Source organism: Callospermophilus lateralis, chromosome 13 (assembly GCF_048772815.1).
Source record: "Callospermophilus lateralis isolate mCalLat2 chromosome 13, mCalLat2.hap1, whole genome shotgun sequence".
Lineage (NCBI taxonomy): Eukaryota > Metazoa > Chordata > Mammalia > Rodentia > Sciuridae > Callospermophilus > Callospermophilus lateralis.
The window spans coordinates 54,257,987-54,278,614 of record NC_135317.1 but is presented as its reverse complement, the minus strand read 5'-3'; the positions used below and the strand labels follow the sequence as shown (position 1 = coordinate 54,278,614).

The following is a 20,628-nucleotide window of genomic DNA, read 5'->3' as shown; positions in this document are numbered from 1 at the left end:
AGTCATTGCCTGAAGAGGGATTGAATAGAGGACACAACTGCACAGGGGACAAAAAGACATTTGCAAGTGATGGACATGTTCACTATCATGATTGTGATGACAGTTTCATGGGTATTTAGGTATGTCAATATAAATTGTGTGTTCTTTGTATGTGCTAATCAGTGTGTGTTAATTATGCCTAAGAACTTTTTTTTTTTGAAGTCCCAGCCATCATAGAACTTGTGTTTTATTGGGAGTGTGGTGTGATGATGAAGGTAAACAAATATATGTATGTGTGTATTGTGTGTGTGCGGGCACGCTCGCACGCACATACGTGTGTATCAGCTGTTGAAATGGTTTCTGAAGGAAATTAGAGCAGTGTGAGATAGAAGGTAATGGAGAGAGTATTGGATATATATAATTTGGAAAGTCCTTGCTAGTAACTTCACATTTGTACAGACCATTGCGCTCCTTTGTACTCTTTTTGAAACTATGATTCAGCTTTTTAAAGTTAGAGGTGGTCATCTAAAAGGGTAGTAGTTTTCCCCTAATTTGAAGGCAGATTTAGGTTTTTTACCTCAGAAGGATGGAGATGTTAAGGCTGGTCAAAGTTGTGTAAAACCTAGTTCCACTGCCCATTTCAGCCAAAAGAATGTACTGTTGTTATCTTTAGAATGGAATAATGAAGATCTCTTTGGTGTACATTCATAGAATGGTGAGTTAGAAGGACTCATTCTCCCAATCAGAAGCTTGGTCTTCCAGTTTCCTGCCAGGTAGAGGAAATTACCCCTCAGTTTTCTAAAAAGAAAACCAGAACTTTTCAAGTGTGTATCGCCTGTATTCTTGTGTGCATATATGTTATGCTGGTGAAGAGAATACACCGATTTATGAATGGAAAAAGTAAGGTTTCTATCAGTGGAGTGGCCCGATTGCTAATGTCCAGTCATCTTAACAGAACAGCTAGAAGGAAATGTGTTCTGGGGGGTTGAAGGATGCTGAAAGAAGAGCCATATTATTCTTAGTAGTCATTGTAGCTAATGAATAGAACCTGAATTTGGTTCCATCTCCAAAAGAGTGCTTGCTAAAAATGAGACCTTAGAATACTTTTGTACTGTGGGCAAACAGAGAAAAAGTGTTAAAAAGATTCAAAATGCTTTGTAACATGTGCCATAAACTGAAATGTGGTTCTCTATTTTGAAAACATGCTTTTAACTCTGCTCATCTCCCAATTTTTTTTAAAAAAGTATTCTGTCTAGAGAATAATTTAAAAGTTTTTGCCTTTTTATTTAATATAAATTTGGTGACAGTGAGAGTGGGAAAACAATGATCTAAAGCCAATTGTGTATTTGTTTCTATAAATTTTTTTATAAAACATCCTAATTTCTGTTATTCTTGTTTGCCATTTTCCTATTGCTATGAGAATTGTATTCTGTTCTGAATTGTATTCTGTGCTTATCAGAGCATACAGTGTAACTCCAGGCTGTGGAATTAGGCATCCTATGTTTCAAAACTAAAATAATCTTTAAGCATTCCCTGTTCCCAAGAGTCAGAGCTCTGAGAAGTAGGAACCCTATGACAGCCCAGCTACCTCCTGGCCTGTGGAGGTTCAAATGGATCTGGCTTTTATAACCTTCAACAGCCTCTGTGTGTGTGTGTGTGTGTATGTGTGTGTGTGTGTGTGTGTGTGTGTGTTTCCCACTCCTATGCCTGCTGCAGGACCTACTGAGCCCAGCTCTGTCAGTCCTAAAGAAGTTACTCTGAATATCTTTTGTGGCACTGTTACCTTTGAGTATCCAGTAAAAGCTATGAGCAGAATTTTACATCTAACTTCTAGGGCTACATAAGTCCTTAGTCCAGGCCAAGGGCAGGGATAAATGCCTCTCTCAAATAAGCAGAGTTCTTTATGAAGTTCAGCGAACTACCTGTGACATAGTGAAAAACTGTATTGTTATATTTTTAATACTGACCTCTTCAGCCAAGCACATGGAGGAGAGGAAAGAAAAGCCACAATGTGGGGCTGGGGATGTGGCTCAAGTGGTAGCGCGCCCGTCTGGCATGCGTGCGGCCCGGGTTTGATCCTCAGCACCACATACAAAGATGTTGTGTCCGCCAAAAACTAAGAAATAAAATATTAAAATTCTCTCTCTCTCTCTCTCTCTCTCTCCCTCTCCTCACTCTCTCTTTGAAAAAAGAAAAGAAAAGCCACAATGTTGTGCTTTGGGGGCACTAGGAAGAGCCACATTTTCTCATATGACTTTGCACATACATTTGTTAACAACAACAAAAATAGGAAATCTTTTTCAGTATCTTCCTCCCACCCTATTTTATAGGTCCTTGTTGTTCTGTTTCACATAATCTCTCAAATTTTTATACAGAACAGCCAAGAACTCACCGTTCTGTCTTCAGACTGTTAATGGGGAAGCCACACACCCTATCTGTGACTCAGTCTTTTGTATTGTTCCTTTTACTATTTGCTAATTTTATCCTTGAAATCAATTTTCCTAAATTGAACTTAGTTAACAATACTCACTCTTTCTTCCTTTTCTTCTTGCAGCTTGTACCTCCTTTTAAGCCTCAAGTAACATCTGAGACAGATACCAGATATTTTGATGAAGAATTCACAGCTCAGACTATTACAATAACACCACCTGAAAAATGTAAGTAAATTTAGAAGGTAACTGATAACAGTCTAAAATTATTGAAGAAAATGGATCTTTTTAAAAGATCACTTGGTTTGTTTTTGTTGTAATTGTTGTTTTGGCTGGGAATTGAATCCAGGGGTACTTTACCATTAAGCTATACCCCTAGTCTCCTAGTCTTTTTTATTTTTTTAATTTTGAGACAGGGTTTTGCTAAATTGCTCAGGCTAGCCTCAAACTTGGAAACCTCCTGCCTCATCCTCCCAAATTAACTGGTATTGCAGTCTTGCACCACCATGCCCTGGTTCATTTGATTATTTCAAGACCAGATTCCATAGTGACTTTTATTCTTTTTCATTTAAGATTGTGGAGTTCCCTTTGTGTAAATACCAAAGGTGGCTGCAAGAAAAGCTTTTCTGAGAAGGAAAAATGACATGTATAATTATTGTAAATGAAATTACAGACTGATTAGCCCTTCCTCACTATTCTCCAGTAGATTCTTTTGACATCACCTGGAAGGATTCTATAGCCTCCATTTCTAAGACCTTTCTCATTCACATGCCACATTCAAAATTGTGCCAGTTCTAATCTGGCCATTATTTAATGGTGAGACACTCCTTCTAAATTAGCATTCTCTTAAGCAGTAATATCTGTGAAGACATAATTTAATTTGCTATTAATTTTTATACACATAAATTATATTTTATATTTCTTAAACGGTATGTTCATGTACCACCACAAATTATTCCACATACATTAGAGTATGCTCCACACTTTGAGAAACACCATAAATAACTGGACTTTAATTAAAGGAAAGCTTACCAGATATAACTTGAAAACCTTTCCATGTTGACAAAGGTCTGTCTGTTATTGATTTAGGAATGAGGGTAGGATTGATTGTCAGGGTGATATTTGAATAGCTAAGAAAATTCTTCAAGGAACACAACTAAGGCTCACACAGTGACATCATGTTTGTGTTTTGTTCCTTGTCCTCTGTTCCCCACGTTCTCCTCTTCTGTTAGTTGGTAGTGCTCATGTACACTGAATGCCCATTAGTGGGAAAGACTAAAGTGAAATACTGTTCCAGCAATGGTCATAATCAACTGATGTTAGTCTTGAAAGACAAAGTAGGAGTCATTTGGGCCCAAACTTCTTAATCTGGAGTTCATAACCTGGCAACAAGGAGATTGTGAGCACCCTAAGATGAAAGATATGATTATGTGTGCATGTGCACTTCTTTTTTCTTTCTTTAGATTTTTAAGAAGTTAAGAACCTCTAAACTTTATTTTTAAAAGTGAAGAAGTTGGAATGCAGAGAGAAATTGAGCTGCTTAAGGCCTCTAGTTAGTGTCAGTCACAGCCAGAGCAGAGCTCACCAACTTGGCTGATGCCAAGGTTAAGTTATAAAATATTAGCATGCAGAAGTGGGCTCTGTGTGCCATTAGAATTTTAGTATCACTAAGAGCCAAAGACAATGTTAGAAAGAAGTCTGTGGAATCATGGGCAATTAACTTACAGGCCATCTGAATAGAAATAATGGGACATCTTTGGTCTCTGGCCCCAGCATGGAATGTGGCAATATAATTGTTCAAAATGCTGGACAACATCACTGAGTGGTTGGAGCAACCTATGGACAATTACCAATATAGAGCATTTGCTAAGTCCCGTCATTTGGATATAACCCTAATTGTAATTAGATCATCATTCCTCAACCTAATCCTTCCAGTGGTTCCCATTGCACTATATATCCAAATTACTCACCCTGGCTCACACAGCCCTGTCAGATCTGGGCCTTCTACCTCAGGCCTCTTTTTATTTTATCTTCCCGCTCAGTCCCCATGATCCAGCCATACGTGGAATATGCCACAGTTCACTATGCCCTGGGACTTTGGTCTTTTATGGTTCTTTCTGCCTAGGATGCTCTATGACCCAGATATTTGCATGAATGGCTACTTCTTATAAGAAAACTTACATTACTTCATCAGAAATCTACCTTTAACCTTTCAATACAAGGAACAGGCTTCCTAACCCTACCCCCTGACACTCTTATTCTCTACATTGACACCTTCACTTGCTGTTATTTTTCTGATTAATTTTGTTGTTGTTGTTTTCTATTTATGCAACTGGGACACAGTAGCTCTGAGAGGAAGGATCTAGTGTCTCTTAATCATTGTTTACCCCAGCTCCTGGCTAGAAGCCTGGCCCTAGTGTAAGTACTCAATGAATACTTAGGAGAGGTGTGAATTCACAGACTGTGGCAACGGGCTGGGGGCGCGATAGGGCCTGGAGCTCTTGCCCATGGGTGCTTGGCTTGCTTCCCCACTCCATATCCACAGTGGGCATTGGGATAGGAAGGTCTTGACATGTCCATGGCTTCAGTCTCTTTGAGACTGGTTCCTTTCTTAAACAGGGCTTTTGGCATTTTTGGACACTTTTTCAGGACAGTTAAATATATTATTTTGGATGTCATAGAAATAGGTGGGCTCTATAAATGCAAAATCATGAATAGATATTTTATTTCTGAAATTTAAAAGTGAAAGTTTGGGAGACAAGTGAAGATGAAAAATCCCTGGGCTCAGACCTGAGGAACCATCTTGTGTTCTATCTTTACTAGCTCTAGGATGTGACAGGTCATTTTGTCTTCTGGAAAAAGTAAGTAGAGGAATAAATGGTCTCTAGGAGACCTGTGTTTGCTATGTGCCTGAGAAACCATCTCTTTAAGAAAGAGACTTCTCTAAGTGTGAATAACCCCTAATTTTGATTTACTCAGTCACTAGATTAACCAGTCTATAGTGTTACTTTTTCTGTTCTACCTGAAGAGTGACAATAGGCCAATACAATAAACAGGTAACTACAGGGGATAATGGTGAGTGAAGGGCTGTGGGGAAGAGACTGACTAAAGTAGGATGCTAGGAAATATAAGGCTACAAAGACCACAACAAAAGTTGAAAAATCTACTAAGTTACAAATAAGTTAAATAAAAATGGTTATCAAGACCTTCATAGCTAGTCAGTTGTTATTTCATTTTTGCCTTGAATTTTAAAGCCCTAGCTGTCAAAGAACAGAAAATCTGAACAATTCATTTTATCTGCTTTATCCTGAACTTCAAGCACTTGTGGCAGTTGTCCTGATGAGAATTTGTCACTTGTGTGCATTTTATTGTTGTTTCTAGAACTTCTGAAATGAGATTAAAATATTAGAAGGTACCTTAAGGCCCTCAGCAGTGTTTTCTAGAACATAATTTAAACCTAGTTCCTCAGCTTGATTAAATAATGATACAATATGAAAGCCAACAAGAGTGTTTTTCCTGATTTGTCATGTTTTATCACTAAGCACCTCTTTTCTGAAAGGAATATATGTCATCTCAGATGTGGGTCATGCTAAATAAGCTTCAGTGTCTTTGAGGGATTTTAGATTTGTTTCTACACTGAGACAGAGACAGGAAGCCCATACATTATACTAATCTCCATGGTGGATATCAGCCCGCTGCAAGGCCTATGGAAGCCTGTCTTTTGTGGATATCAGAAGTAGGGTGAGGTTCTGGACAATACAGAACAGGAGCCCAGCAGTATCCCCCACAGTCCAGGCAGATAGAGCACAGTAGATTTGTGGGTTCACTCTTCTATTAAGAACCTGTAGGGATGATGGCAGATGAAAGTGCTCTGTAGAGTGCACTTCTGCACAACAGGCACACATGTGTTTGCAGGCCCTCTCCTGTTGCCCAGGACTGACTAGTCATGCCTCCCCTGGCTCCCTTTAGGAAAGGGTGGCCTTAATGACTGATAGCGATAGTCTCAGGTTCTACTAGAACTAGAGCAATGTTTTTAGTTTGATAATCCCTGGATCTATCCTGAATTCCCTTAAGGAACAGATAAAAGGAGAGTCAGTGAAACCCAAACTGGGATCACATTTGAACATAATCTGTTCTTTGGGCAGCTCTGAATAGTGGCACAGGTAAGAAATTCTAGCATCTCCAACAGCTGGCACACACTGAGGTTTTGTTCATGAAACTCCACAGCAGTACCGTTGGTCAGCAACTGTCTTCCCACTTGCCATCTTGCTTCTATAAAAAAGAATGAAGTTATTTTCCAGAACAAATCAGCAGTTAAGAAAGGCAAAATGTTCCATTTTCTGCAAACAGCTGCAGTAACATGCCAGATTGTCCTCACTGGTGTTAATTAATTGAACAGATTTTGGAATGTGTTGTCTTTCGTTACATCCATTAGTGGTCCTCTGCCTTCCTCTTACAAAAAAAGAAATTCTTTGAGATTTGGTCACTTTTACTGCTATATAATTTGTTAATTGCTCTAAGAAAATTGGGGACCTGGTGCTCCTTAAATCCAGGGATCCAGAAATAGTTGAATTGATCATCCTGTTTTCTTTTTCCAGATGTGTGTTTGTTTATGCAGTTCATATTCATCATCGTTGTACCTGTGGAGGTCCTTTTGTAGCAGTAAACTCAGACGATTTATTGTCCCTTCCCCCACCTCACTCATACTACAGTCCCACCTGTCCCAGTAGCACTGAGGGCCCAAGAGAGGCCCCTGCCTTCCTTTCCAAGCTCATGCCCAGTTGGGCCATGATCAGATAGTCAACCTTCACTGTTACCAATTCTGAGAAAATAGAAGGGAGCAGGAGTGATCAAGTGATCAGTGGATTTAAAAAATATCAAGATACAGAACCCCCAAAGATAATCTGTGAAATTTTCAATTTTGTTGCTGAAGTGACAGAAGGAAAGCTGTCTTAATTCTCAGCTTACATCCAGCAAAAATTCATCCTCCAAAAGGAAATGCAGTACCTGCCCATGAGGAGTATCTGCATAATCCAATGCTGAACCTTGCCAGCCTAAGATGCGGCCTGGTCATAGCCCAGGGAGCCAGGGAAGCCTTTGCCCTTCACTGGCTGAGGGGGATAAGCTCCAAACTTCCCCACACATGGTGTCCAGGGCTCACTGCACATTTGCTGAGTGCAGAAACACCCAGCAAAACAAAGCTGTTAGTGGGAAAAACTGTTTCTTTGAGATGTGATTGTCACATGTCATTGTCTGAACACTTAATTAAGATTTCAGCTGCTTTTTCTTGAGAGTTTTTATATTGTGCAACTCAGTAGTAGATATGTCATCGTTCCCCAGATCCTCCTAGATTTCATGCAGCAGAAAATATTGCTGAAGGTTTTTGATCTGAAAGATGCACATGATTTGATTGGTACTGAACCAAAATTTTATAGAGATAGAGGTTTCCCTAAGCCTGAGCACTATCTGGAAATGCTGGAAGTCTGTTTGCAGAGCAAGGCCCTCAGAGTTCATGTCCCACACAGAAGAAGGAGCCACACATACTGCCTTATATTTTGATTCTGCCAGTTGATTATACAGTTAATATTTTTGTGGTACATTAGAAGTTACAAATTTTCGTTACTACCAACTTAGTTCCATTTCTGAGAATCTTCTGCATTAGCAACACACTACAGAAAACAAGACCAGTGAGAAAAGAAAAAACAGAGCAGAGATGTTTGTTCTTCAAATGAAGGCAAAGTGCCGTTTTTGGTGGGGTGACAGGATCAGTGTGCATTACAGTAAGTCTGGTCTCTCTTCTTGCTGTCCTTATATGAAGTTGGTATTCCCTGGAGAGGCTGGAAAGTAAAAAGAATTGGTAATGTACCTCTGATATGGATTTGAAGAAATAGAGTTATTTTGCTTGAAGAAAAAAGCTTTTAATTTTGATTGGTTATAAGACAGCATACAATTAAATGAGCTTAGAATGGAGCAGGGGAGACTTTAAATTGAGCACTTTCCCCAGTGGACAGACGGTGAGCTCAGGGACCACAGGAATTTTGTTCTGAACTCCCTTGATGGGGTCTGCATGGCGCTCAGCCCCAAACAGTTGCATAGGGATTGTGTGTTGGCTGAGTAACAAAGTGTATGGCCACATCCAAGGAAGAGCTTCCTGCTAGTGTAGGATTGTAATCAAACAGCAGTTATGGGAAGAGGAGGTATGATCATTTGTGATCTTGTAAATACAAGAGAACAGGAGGAGCAGCTTAACTTAAGCAGCCTTCTTTGATGACTTTTAAACCTTTTCTCCTGATCCATTTTCTGGTGAATTAGGCCTTGGATACTGCCATCTTTTCCTCTTTTTCTTTGTTTCAGTCTTTTATTCTAGTTTAAAACTTTAGCATAGGAAAATTGAGAACAGTGAGTTAAGGCAGATGTTAGATGTTGAATAAAACTGCATATGAAGCTTTATTTTGCAATCACACTTAAGTACCAGAAAGAAAAAATGTGAACACTTGAAGACATGATAATGGATCCTTTATAGATATTTTGGGTGCTGTATAATTCGTTGGCTTCTGTAATTTGGACATACATGATTTTATGAAATAAAAGGTTATTAAAGATTGTTCCTTTACAAATTCTGTTTTCTTCAGTGGTAGTTTTTCTTGTTTCTTTTTTTTTTTTTTTTCAGTTTCATTGAGTCATGAGATTTTGATGCCTTGGAGATGATTTTATAGTATTATTTCTGCACAGACCATGAGTTTATAAAAATTGGGTAATTTTTAAAGTATAATTACTGTATGTTTTAGTGATAAACACAAGTTTATGGGAGCTCTTGTCCCTGTTAATCCTTCTTATGTTAGAAGTTAAAAAACATAGACCAGAAATAATGTTGCAAAAAATAAATGTGAAATTAAGACAGCTGTTTCCTGCCTGCAGATGACGAGGATGGTATGGACTGCATGGACAATGAGAGGCGACCACATTTCCCTCAGTTCTCCTACTCTGCAAGTGGACGAGAATAAGTCTTTGATTCTGCAACTTCACTGTCATCGTAGATTTTATTACTGAAAATGATTCCTGGGCATCATCACCAGTCCTAGCTCTTACAGATAGCAGGGGCTTCTCCGACATCCCAGACCAGCCAAGGGTCTTCACCCCTCGCCATCTTTCACTCACATGAAAACACGTATATACACAAACACACTCCAGTTTTTGTTTTTGCATGAAATTGTATCTCAGTCTAAGGTCTCATGCTGTTGCTGCTACTGTCTTACTATTATAGCAACTTTAAGAAGTAATTTTACAATCTTTGGAAAGTCATGAGCCCACCATTGTTCATTTGTGCACCAGTTGTCATCTTTTAATCTATTAATTTTTGGTTTTCCCCAGCAGTGAAGGCTAAATGAGATACACTGATTTTAGGTACATTTTTTAACTTTCTAGAAGATAAATCAAAAACTAATTAGACTAAGAAGAATCTAGTTTATGTTTCAAAACAAGCAATTGTGGAAGGATGGTGATGTGCATATGCACAAATTTAGTCAAGGATGTCCAATCAGTGCATAAAGTAAGTCTGTATTCACTAAGGTTTGGCTGGAATTTATTAGGAAGCACTTGAGAGAGGAGTGAGTAACTATTTTATATACATATATATATGTATGTATGTATACACACATATGTATATATACACATATATACATATATGTATGTGTATATGTGTGTGTGTGTGTGTGTGTGTGTGTGTGTATATATATATATATATATATATATATATATTTTTTTTTTTTTTTTTTTTTTTTTTTAATTCTTGTTGGATACTACAGAGGAAGCCTGATATCACACATGGACATCCAGACTTCATGGGCAATCATGGGCAAATGGACATTGTTCTACCAAGAAATGAAGCATATGCACAAAATCAAAGTCACTTAAATGGTCTCATGATACACTTTGTGCCAGAGGGCATTTTTCCCTGTGCTCGGCAACCCTTTTTCCTTCTTGATATTTATCACCTCTGATGGCTGAAGAATGTAGACAGGTATAATGATCCTGCTTTCACCAAAATTTGTATACCAAGGTAAACAAGTGTTTGCCTTATTAGTTTTAATTTTTTACTTTCAGTTCTAGGTGAATTAGCTTTTTCTCAGATGTTACAACTTTGAATGTCCTTTTATGGTTTTGTTTATATTGCAGTAGTATTTATTTTTTAGTGATGAGAATTGTATGTCATGTTAGCAAATGCAGCTCCAACTTACATGAAATAGACTTACTGCAGTATCTTTTGACCCATGTGCAAGAAATATACACATCGATGAGAATCATGCACTTTTCCTCCTATGTATGTAAAAAAAAAAATTGATAAGGTTCTGAAATTGTACAGATTGATTAGAATTTGGCTTTGGGAGAAGAGATGCTATCATTAACCCCGTGGTGCTGAAAATTTTAAAAAATCCCCAAATGTCTGTGCCCAAGGGGTTAATGGAACAAATAGATATTGATGTTTTCTCACTTGAGAACTGAAATGTTAGGATGGCCTGGAAGCATAACATAATGAAGAAAATTAAGACCTGAATGATGATAAGAAATGAACTTTACTTTGAAAAAATGAACGTATTGCAAGTATTTATGAAGTAAGCAGTAAAGGATAAGAACCTGGTGTGTTTATTCTGATCAAGGTACATTTATCACTGAATTAAGCCATCAGGGAAAACAAAATGAAACAAAAAAGAACACCTCTAGCTTTTCTTTTTCTGTAAATACTCATGTCTCCAAATCCCAACATTTTTCACTGAGAGGAGACATGTATGCAAACCTCATCTTTCTCCTTCATTAATGATGATCTTCAGATTAAACCCTTTGGTGCTAGGAGCTGACATTTTCCAAAGCAGCCTATGAAGTCCAAGGGCAGGGTCCCTTCTTACAGCAAGTGGGAGGGCATCCCACCCCATGGAGTGATTATGGAAATGTGTTCTAGATAAACTGACAGCTCCCAAATGGAAGACTACAGCATGACGTAGTATTATGATTGCATTGTATGAAAGAGCAAGTGACTTTCTAAGTAGGATGAATCATGTTCATATGCAGATGTCTTAGCCTCTCGACGCTGGAAGTGTGGATTTATAGCTCTTAAGCCACTGCTGGCGGTGGGTGGGCCACTGGGACTGATGGGGTTAAAGGGCATTCTACTAAGGCAGCTAAGACATATTCAGACATAGATTTTATCCTAATTTTTCATATTTCTACTTGAGTCAAGTTCATACTTAATATTAAGTAGGAAGTTATAGTAAGTAGTAGTTCATTCTTATTTACATCTATAGCTTAATTTTTTTTTCCTACTGGGAATTATATTGAATGTTCCACATTGAAAAGAAAGTAGACCAGAAGGTTTGTCCTTTAAGTTGTCTTGCATCCAATATATAAGAAAGAAACAGGTGAGAGGAAAAGAAGGAAGCTGAAACTAGCTGATGTTCAGAGCATTTGCTGCTTCAGAGAGAAAGTATGACACTGTACACTAAGCACATAGCTTTTGTTTTGTTTTTTTTCTCCCCCAAATCTTAAGATGATTTCCATGACATTGGCCAAGGATACTTCCTAAAGATTAATGACGGCTCTGATAATGTTCCAGGCTGGCCACTGCTCTCACAGCTGGCCCTCAGTCCTCAGCCATGTGCAGGGCTCAGTCATCCCCTTCTTGGCTCCATCAGTGTCAAACGAGGTGTGTTCTTGGCTTTGATTTCTAGGATCCCTTCCTTTTACTCCCAGATCTCAAGTCAGCTGGCATGGAGGCATGATGAAACACAGAAAGGTGTACAGAGGGAGATGATGAAACTTCCCTGTGTTGCCCATAGTTGTAGTTTGGGATTCTGGCAGGCAGGACAGCCTGACACCTAAAATCATCCTGTTGGAATACAGTTCCAACTTTGTGAACTCCAGCTCATACTGTCATGAGGTTGACCCCGTGTCATAATGCAGCCATCTTGGAGGAAATTGGTTACTTCTGCTTGGATTGTTGGCAGGGTTGCTCACAGCTTTGCTTTCTATACTAATTACATAGCATTATTCCAGTATTGTTTTCCATTTCCTGTACCTGATTTCTGGCTTCTTAAAGCTGACTGTTCTTGCAGGGGCCACTTGCTTCTCCTAGAGTACAAAAGTAAGGGCCTTCCTTACTAACTGCAGGGTCTATATACTACACCTCAATGTACACACTTTGCTGCTACCGTTTGTACTGTCTACAGTAGAATTTCCTTATCTTGCTCCTGGTAGTGCATTACAGGCAAGCATGAAATGTAAAGTATTTATTTAAATAAAAAGAAAACCTCTAAATTGGTAATTGAATTACCTCCCTGTAGCTTTATAGTTTGTGACATTTCTTGACCTTGCTAGTTCTTTCATTAGATCCGCGCAAGATCTAGTCATCTGGTTAAGGATTTTAAGCAGACGCAACTATGAACCCAAGAAACTGTATTACTATTACTGTTGGTCATACTAAAACTGTTTATTTCCTTAAGTATATGACCCACAAGGATGTGAAATAACTACAAGAAACTGTTTTTGTACACTGTACATCCTTAGTATTTTTACACGTATATGATAGGGATGCACATTATTTTCCTTCGTACAGACAGCTTAAATAAAGCACTATGTCAATCTGCTACTTCTCTGTTTGTTGTTGTTGGATGTGGTTCTGTAATCTCAGAAAATTAATATTCTTTTCTGAAAGAAAAATATAATAACCCCCCACCTGGTATTAACCTACTCTTTATAAGATGTGACAGGAAACTGTGTAAATTCCTCTTATCTCTAAACAGAACACAGGGAATTATCTTTCCTTCAGTAAGATGGCAATAGCGTGGTTGTACAGACTTTGATGAAGGCTTCCAAAGGGGAGATGCTGGCCTCTCAGCACTGGGTTTACGACAGACCTGTGAAGCCAGGGGTGGAAGAGGGCCAGGCCATGGGGATTCATTCAGACCCTGATAATCTTCACAATAAATGGTTTGAATTTGAATTTTTAGGGAGTGTAGTTCATCAGTAATGTCTTCCTGATAATGTACTGCTCTGCATACTACTTTCTTAGGAGTGTAATCTTAGTATTTCATGGCAATTAATGAACTTAGATGTGGGTCCTAGATGGGTAGGATGGCTGGACTACAATCTGATTTATGTTGAATCATTTCAGATGGGGCCTTTTTCTGATTTTACCTCACAAAGCTACTATTGTAGAACTTGGCTTTGCTCCTGTGACTCAGCCAGAGAGAGGAAAAGCTTAGGGTCCAGAGTCAGGCATGTAGGTGTACGTCACACAGCCAAATTTGGGGGCATTCTTACATGTACTCTTCTCTCAGAGTCACTGAGGTTGATGGATCCAGGAGGCTGAGATAAAGTGACCTCTAACATTCTTTAAAGGTGCTATTTTTAGAATATTATATAATTTATTTGTGGTATACCTAAAACAGAATTAAGGACAGTTAAAATATCTTATGTGACAGCCTTTATGTCTAGCACATTTGATGAAATCAAACACTCTGACTCTGAATAGAAATACTGCTGTTTCAAGCTTGAGCCTTTGACACACTCCAGATACAAGAGTGGTCGCTCTGTATGGACCATGCCACCACCTCCAAAGCCTAATCCACACAAATTCTGAGTGGCAAGGCTGGGCATCTAGTACCATCAGATCTGTGATGATGCTGATGATGGGTTGCTGGCCAGGGAGAACAGCAGGTCAGGGGCTTGTCCCAACTGTAGACTCAGTGTCCATTTTTATTCCTTTCAAACATTTGAAGGCTTGACTGTGTATAGTAGAAATACTATTTTAGGCCAAAAATAATGATCTGTGTACAGATATTTGATATACTCTAAGACATTTTCTAATTTCTCTAAGTACATTTATAGGCTCAAGTACTGCTATTGAAGGAAAAAAATTTGACACCACTGAGCCAAAGATGCTTTTCTTTTTGTCAGTTTTTGTTGTTTACAGAATGGAAAGAGTAAGGCACAGTGCTTCCTGGTGTCTCCTGAATGTGCACATATTAATAAGATGACAAATAATGAATGTTGATTAAAAGCAAAGAAAGATGAAGGATGATACATATCAGGAAAAGGGAAAGAAAAATGGCAGGAAAAAGTCTGGTCCTTAACACATCTGGCCTAGTTAAAATATGTGCCTTTTTGGTGTTTTGTGTTCATTACTACAAGGTAAAAAGGAAACATTACGATTTAAGTCTTTAAAAAAGGTCATTTATTGAAATTCCTATGTATAACCTAGTGTATTTAAAATTAGCATATTTAAAAACAGTAACTTCAAGCCATTTCTGAGAACATATACCAGGAGTCTCCTCATCCAGGTTCAGACTTCAATTCTAGCCGGTTCCTAATGCAGGGACAAAAAACGTGGCATGAGGACCAGCCCCAGTGCAGTCCGAGGTGGTATTACCCTGGGAAGGTGCAGTGTGTTGTGGCATATTAAGTACAAATCAGATGAATGTAAATATCTCTTTGTAAACCATTTATTTCACTCTGTTTCATCCAGGTCAGCAATCAGATTGTGGCATGCTGGGTAACTGGAAAAAATGATAATAAAAAGTAAGTTTAAATAGATCATGTTCCTCAATGTGATTTGTCTTCTCATTTGCTGGTTTAATCACTGTTTATTACTAAATTTCTAGAGAAAAAAATTTCTATTGGTAAAAATGAGAAAGTTATATATAACCAGTTGATGAAACCTTTCCATCTCATCCTGACCACAAATCAAATCCCTTGTTGCATATGAATGTAAGTTTAACAATTTTATTTTAATGTTTTCAATCTAAAAGCCACCTTTACTACAGAACATTGTGCCTCCAAATAAGGATATCTGATGTTAGGACATGTCCAGAAAGCCATCTCTCTCCCTCTCTGGGTATGTTTGTGCTAAAATTGATCTCACATTACAGTGGACAAAGGATGAAAAACAGTGTGAACCAAGAGCCCCTAAGAAATTCTTGAAGCAGTACAAGCTGAATCCTTCCATTTTTAGATGCAGACAGTTTATTGCAATGTATAAAAGCATTTTTGCATGGAAACCTCCCACATGCTGGAAAAGGGAATCTGGGGTATTGTGGTCTCTTGGTTTTAAACAAGGGCATTAAACATTTCAAAACCACTTCATGTAAATTGGATTAGAAGGAGAACCACAAAGTTAGTACTGTCACCTGCCTCTGCTGATATGGCTATTCACATTAGTTTAAACCATACCAAGAAATAGCGTCAGAAAGCACTAAATGGTTACCTTGAACAAAACAACCTTGAGTCTCCACTGTGCCCTAAGTGGTGAGGTAACAACACAGTCCTGCCTCCAGGAGTGTGAAGTCCAGGTGTTTTCCAAATCCCAGTTTACACTTCAAAAGGTGCATGGTAATGCAGTGCAGGGCCAGGGGCCCAGCCTGGTCTCTGTAACGGGGAACATCTCAAAGAAACTGAAGTGGACCAGCATGTCCAGAATTCAAGGGATATGTCTGTCAATCATGATTAAGTGTTGGAGATCTCCAAGTTGGGACAGTGAGATCAAAATCAGAATTTACCCAAGGGAAATATAAGAAACTCATGTCTTGCCTTTTTTTAAAAAGCAAGAAAGGTTGTATTTACATTTCACATAGATTTCGCAATGTATGAGATGCTGATGATGACTTTTAATGAGTAGGAAGATCTCCACACAGGGCAGAGGCCCATGTGCAGACAGGCTGCACAGGATTTGCAGGTATGGCACAGAAAGAGGCCTCCCTCTGCCCACCAAAGTGAGCTGGTGTTATGATTGATGCACACGCCAAGTTAGGGGGATGGGTGGTGGGTGGGTCCTCTTAGGCTTCCTGAGCCCTTCCACTGAGGGGGCCACCAGGAGTCTACTGTGCCCCAAACCCTGCCATTGCAGAGGGAAGGGGCTCCCTTCTTTTCTTGGCAGCACACAGCCTGCCACAGACTCCATCTGACCATAGCCAGCCAGTGCCTCTACCTAGAGCTGATTTCCTTTCAGTGGGGCTTGAATGACCCTCCCTGCTTTGTGGCTTGGCCAAGGAAGGCAGTGCCTGGTGGCTTGGATACCTCCACACAGTGGCTTATTTCCTAACTTTACAAATTCTACAATGACTTTAAAACTAGGATAAGCATAACCCACTGGCATATTTGAAAAGAAAAATATGAATTAACTGGGTACAAAGCACACTTCACCCCTTACACCCAATACAGAACATGATAAAAACTGAAGTAGAAGTAAAATTGTTGTAGAATTTTATTTTATTTTTTTTTTCAACTAAGCCCCAGGAAACTGGCATCACTTCTCATAACAAGCCTTCGTAATGCCCGTGGGCTCCAGGCGCACCTAGTAATTCATCATCAGCTGATCTGTCCCCTGAAGCCACTCAGACTGCTCTGCTGAAACCGGTGGCTGCCTGCTGCCTGCCATGGCTACAAAAGGCAACAGATGTGAGGTCCTCAACAGGAGCACGTGGACATTGACCTGAACTTCTCCCCCTGGAGCAAACCGGCTGTCCCTGTCATCATGTTTTACATTTCATCTGGTTTGGTGGGAAGCCCCATATTCAGACTCACTTTCACATTATAGCACTTCCTGTTCACAGGAAGTGCCTACAGCAGGCTGAACCCCTAATAAGCCCTCTAGTTTGTATTTGCTGAGTGAATAATTCACCTTGTCATGTCACTGTTTTATCCGCTGAAGGCAGCACTCTGTATCATCCTGTTTGCTGAATCCTGTGTGACACTTTTCAGTGTTCCCCCTCATCCTGCACTTGTCTGGTGCCGGCTGAGGCAGGAGTTCCTCCCACAACCAGCTTCTCTGCCACCCTTTCTAGGTGCATGTTTCCAGAGCTGGTTCTACTGTCCACACCATGTGATTAGGGTCTCACTGTCCCGGAGACAGGTGTGTGTGCCTGTAGGACTTGAGCCTGTCAGAACTGTGGCTTAAGCCCCCAGCCACTGTCTTCCTGTCCTCCTGCCTTTCAGCTTGCCATCAAGGCTCTTGCTGTGCCCCTCCAGGGTGTGAGGCCACATCTACAGGGGTCTGGCTGCCTCTGTATCAGAGGTGAGCACAAGGGCCTTGGCAGCTGCTCTCTGAAATACTGCCTGCAGGCCCATCACTGCTAACCCATTCATTCGCATCTCTTCTCATTTTAAATCCCCAGAGCTTCCTCTCCACACAGTAGCCTGACTTCCTGCCTAATTTATTTCTTAAGTTCGACTTTAGAGTTTAAAAAGTGGGTTGCTCTGAACGATTTGAATTGATCCCCAGGCAACCATGCTACAGGGTACCCCGCCACCCCAGCCTTTTCTGTTGCTTTATTTCCAAGCTGGCCTGAAATGGCAGTGGTGGCAGCCAGGGAGGTGCTTAAGGAAGCACACCACGCTCAGCCTTCCCTAGGTTGCCACTTGAATCTCTTCTGTGGGCTTCTCTGCCACAGCCTTTCAGCAGCCCCTCCAAAGGCAACATCCCTGCACCCCACAACTTCTTGCTCCCTGCTTTGCACTCTATTGTTTGTACACTCTCTGTGTGACCAGGTCAAAATGGGCCTGTTCCCTATGCCTCTGGAAATTAAGTATTGGTTTTTATTTTTATTTTTTAGGATTTCTAGTTGAAGATGGACAAATACCTTTATCTTATTTATTTTTATGTGGTACCAAAGATTGAACCTAGTACCTCACGTAAGCTACAACCCCAGCTCCTAGCTATCTGTCTTTAACTAGGGCTCCTTCTGGGCATTTCTAAGCTTGCCCTGAACTGACAGCCCCAGGACAGCTCCAGCTCCTGCCTCTATGTGGCCAGGGGCTGGGGCTTGGGTCCTGCTGCTTCTCTGGGCTCTAGCCCTCCCCTCCTTACACTTTGGGACACCCAACTTGGGCCATTCATCCTGTGGCCCAGGTCACTCAAGAAGAAGTTCAGAGGTTCCTTTCCCTATCCTTTCATTTCCCAGTCCCATTCACTCCATCTCTGTGGCCTTTACTCTTCTATTTATACAAAAAGGATATTAAAATGATTTGTCTCAAAAGGCCCCTTTAAGGCTACTAATCCTGTTGTTGTCATGGTCATCTGCTCTAAGCTGAGTAACATCAAACCTCCCTCTAAAAGGGAAGCTGAGTTTTTTGTTTGTTTGTTTTTTGTTTTTTGCTAGAATCAAGTGACATGGAAGCTAAATAATTTGTTTTCCTGAAGTGGTACAGAACATACTCCTTTGAATCCAGGACTATGACCTCCAAGTCCAGACTCTACTACTGGGCTCTCCCGCCTATCCCATGCAGATTAGTAGAGGAACAGCAGAACAACCACTCTGCTGTTTATGGAATTAAGAAGGGCCAATTTGGAGGGCCACCTGGCATCAGCCAGACATGTGAGCACTGGGTGCCATCCATTTGTCGGAGAGAAAAGTGTCCTCACCCGTGCTCTGCAGAATTTAGAGGAAATGCAATGCTTTATAGCAGGATGGCTCACTGCTTTACCAACCCAGTGGCACTGGGCTCCCAGGTCCCTGCAGTTCAGCCTCCATAGCACAAATAATCCTAGCACTTGCTGAGAGGTCCACGACTCCTAGCTGGGCTCTGCAGAGCCTTTCTGGGAATCTAGCTATTGCTGGCTGCAAAACAGGGCAGGGTTCACAGCAAGGTTAGCAGGGGCCTGCATCCACCCTTCCCTCACAGCCATGTGGCAGCAGCCAGAGCTCAAGGCCTGTTTCCCCTTGATGGTGGATCTCCAAGAAAGGCACCAAACTGTAGGTTCCAGAGCAATCAAAAGGCAGATGCAGGAGAGACTTTCTTGCAGACAGGGCAGCACTTTCTACAAAATAGCATCTTGGGATGGACTTGGGACTTGTGGTATGACAGGGAGGCAACCCCACATAGGCCAGGGATGCCTGTGCATACACAGAAGGGGTCAGCTTTGGGGCCTGGCATCCACTGTGTCGTCCCCTTCCAGAGCACACTTCCACAGTGTGTGGGATATGAGTTTGTCATCTTCCAGCTCTCTTGAGTCCTGTAAGTCAGGAGCACTTTCTCTGAGCACAGGCAGGTGTTTGTGTTTTATGTGAACCATGTTTCCATGGTAAATAGATTTTAAGAATTCCCAGAGGACAGACAGTGTCACCAACAGCAGAGAGTGGAGCCTCTGGCTGCCTCATGTTTGAAAGCGTTAAAAATGAAGACAACATTGACATTTGGGGTTGTAATGTGACGGAATAACAGTCTTTTAAAGGCAAGAACCACTTATCTACACTACATGTAATATTCAGTGTTTTGTTCACTTGTCTAATTGGATTAAAATATTTAGCTCCCTTTAAAATCTTGATTGTGAATTTATATTGCAAAATGTAATGTCTGACTCAGGAAGCAATAAGTGGAGCAAATGCATCTGAAGCAACATAAAATGTAACTTATTTTTCTTCCATGATTATTATTCTGAAAGGATTCACTCTTGGACAAAGTGAACTGTTAACAGAAGAGCAAGCCTGACTTAAATGAAACCCTGTGTGCCTTTCAGTATGAGAAGACAAAGTTAAACTGTCACTCTTGGGGAAGTTTCTCCAAGGGTCACAAGACCCTCAGGTTAGAAATGTAGCAACTGGGGTCTTATGTCACTCTTTAAAAACACTCAGGCAGTAGGGAGTTAATGACATTTTAGCTGCATATGTTCAAGTTTATTTAAAAAAATATGCAAGTCACTTTGGTTGACAGTGTCTTGTACACAGTTTTGAAAGAATCAGGGCAAACTTTAACAGAGTCAGTTTTTATTTGAAAAATATTTTCTGGGAATGTATCAGTGTTTATTTTTGAGACTGACAATTCGGGTGAAAATCAGGATAAAAACAACAAAACAACAATTTGGTTGAAATCAAATTGTTTGTTTTCATCTATTTAGAATTCTTTCCAAAAAATCTTGGTTCAGGAGAAGGCTTTGTAATTTATTTTATTCAGTGTATTTGCTGTTCTATTCAAGCACCATCTGTCCTGCAGGTAGCTAACTATATGGGAGCCTTAAGTCAGCTGGGCAAAGCCCTTGGACTCTAGGAAGTACCAACTAGGTGGCCACATCCAGATTCCACTTGGGATGTCTATACTGCTCGGGTCTTGCATGTGTCCTTCCTCAGCCAGACCCAAACCTGGCTCACCCTCACCCAGGCTGCCCCATCTCCAGAGTCCTTCCTCCTCTTGCTTCCGGTCACAAATAGACCTCTCCTCCCCTTCTCAGAATCTGTCT

General features: G+C 40.3%; 2 protein-coding genes across 9 annotated transcripts in view; one reads left to right on the top strand and one right to left on the bottom strand.

The window, feature by feature from the left end:
• The window catches only part of Akt3 (AKT serine/threonine kinase 3), a 282,729-nt gene extending 267,736 nt beyond the window's left edge, over positions 1-14,993 (top strand). For all 5 annotated transcript variants that reach the window (XM_076832053.1, XM_076832051.1, XM_076832056.1 and 2 more), the window contains 2 exons: positions 2,534-2,636; positions 9,327-14,993. In XM_076832053.1, the coding sequence (XP_076688168.1) occupies positions 2,534-2,636; positions 9,327-9,412 (189 nt within the window). In that variant the 3' untranslated portion in view covers positions 9,413-14,993. The remainder of the gene's footprint in view (positions 1-2,533; positions 2,637-9,326) is intronic.
• The window catches only part of Sdccag8 (SHH signaling and ciliogenesis regulator SDCCAG8), a 233,922-nt gene continuing 227,920 nt past the window's right edge, over positions 14,627-20,628 (bottom strand). For all 4 annotated transcript variants that reach the window (XM_076832046.1, XM_076832047.1, XM_076832049.1 and 1 more), the window contains one exon: positions 14,627-14,956. In XM_076832046.1, coding sequence (XP_076688161.1) covers positions 14,927-14,956 — 30 coding nt within the window. In that variant the 3' untranslated portion in view covers positions 14,627-14,926. The remainder of the gene's footprint in view (positions 14,957-20,628) is intronic.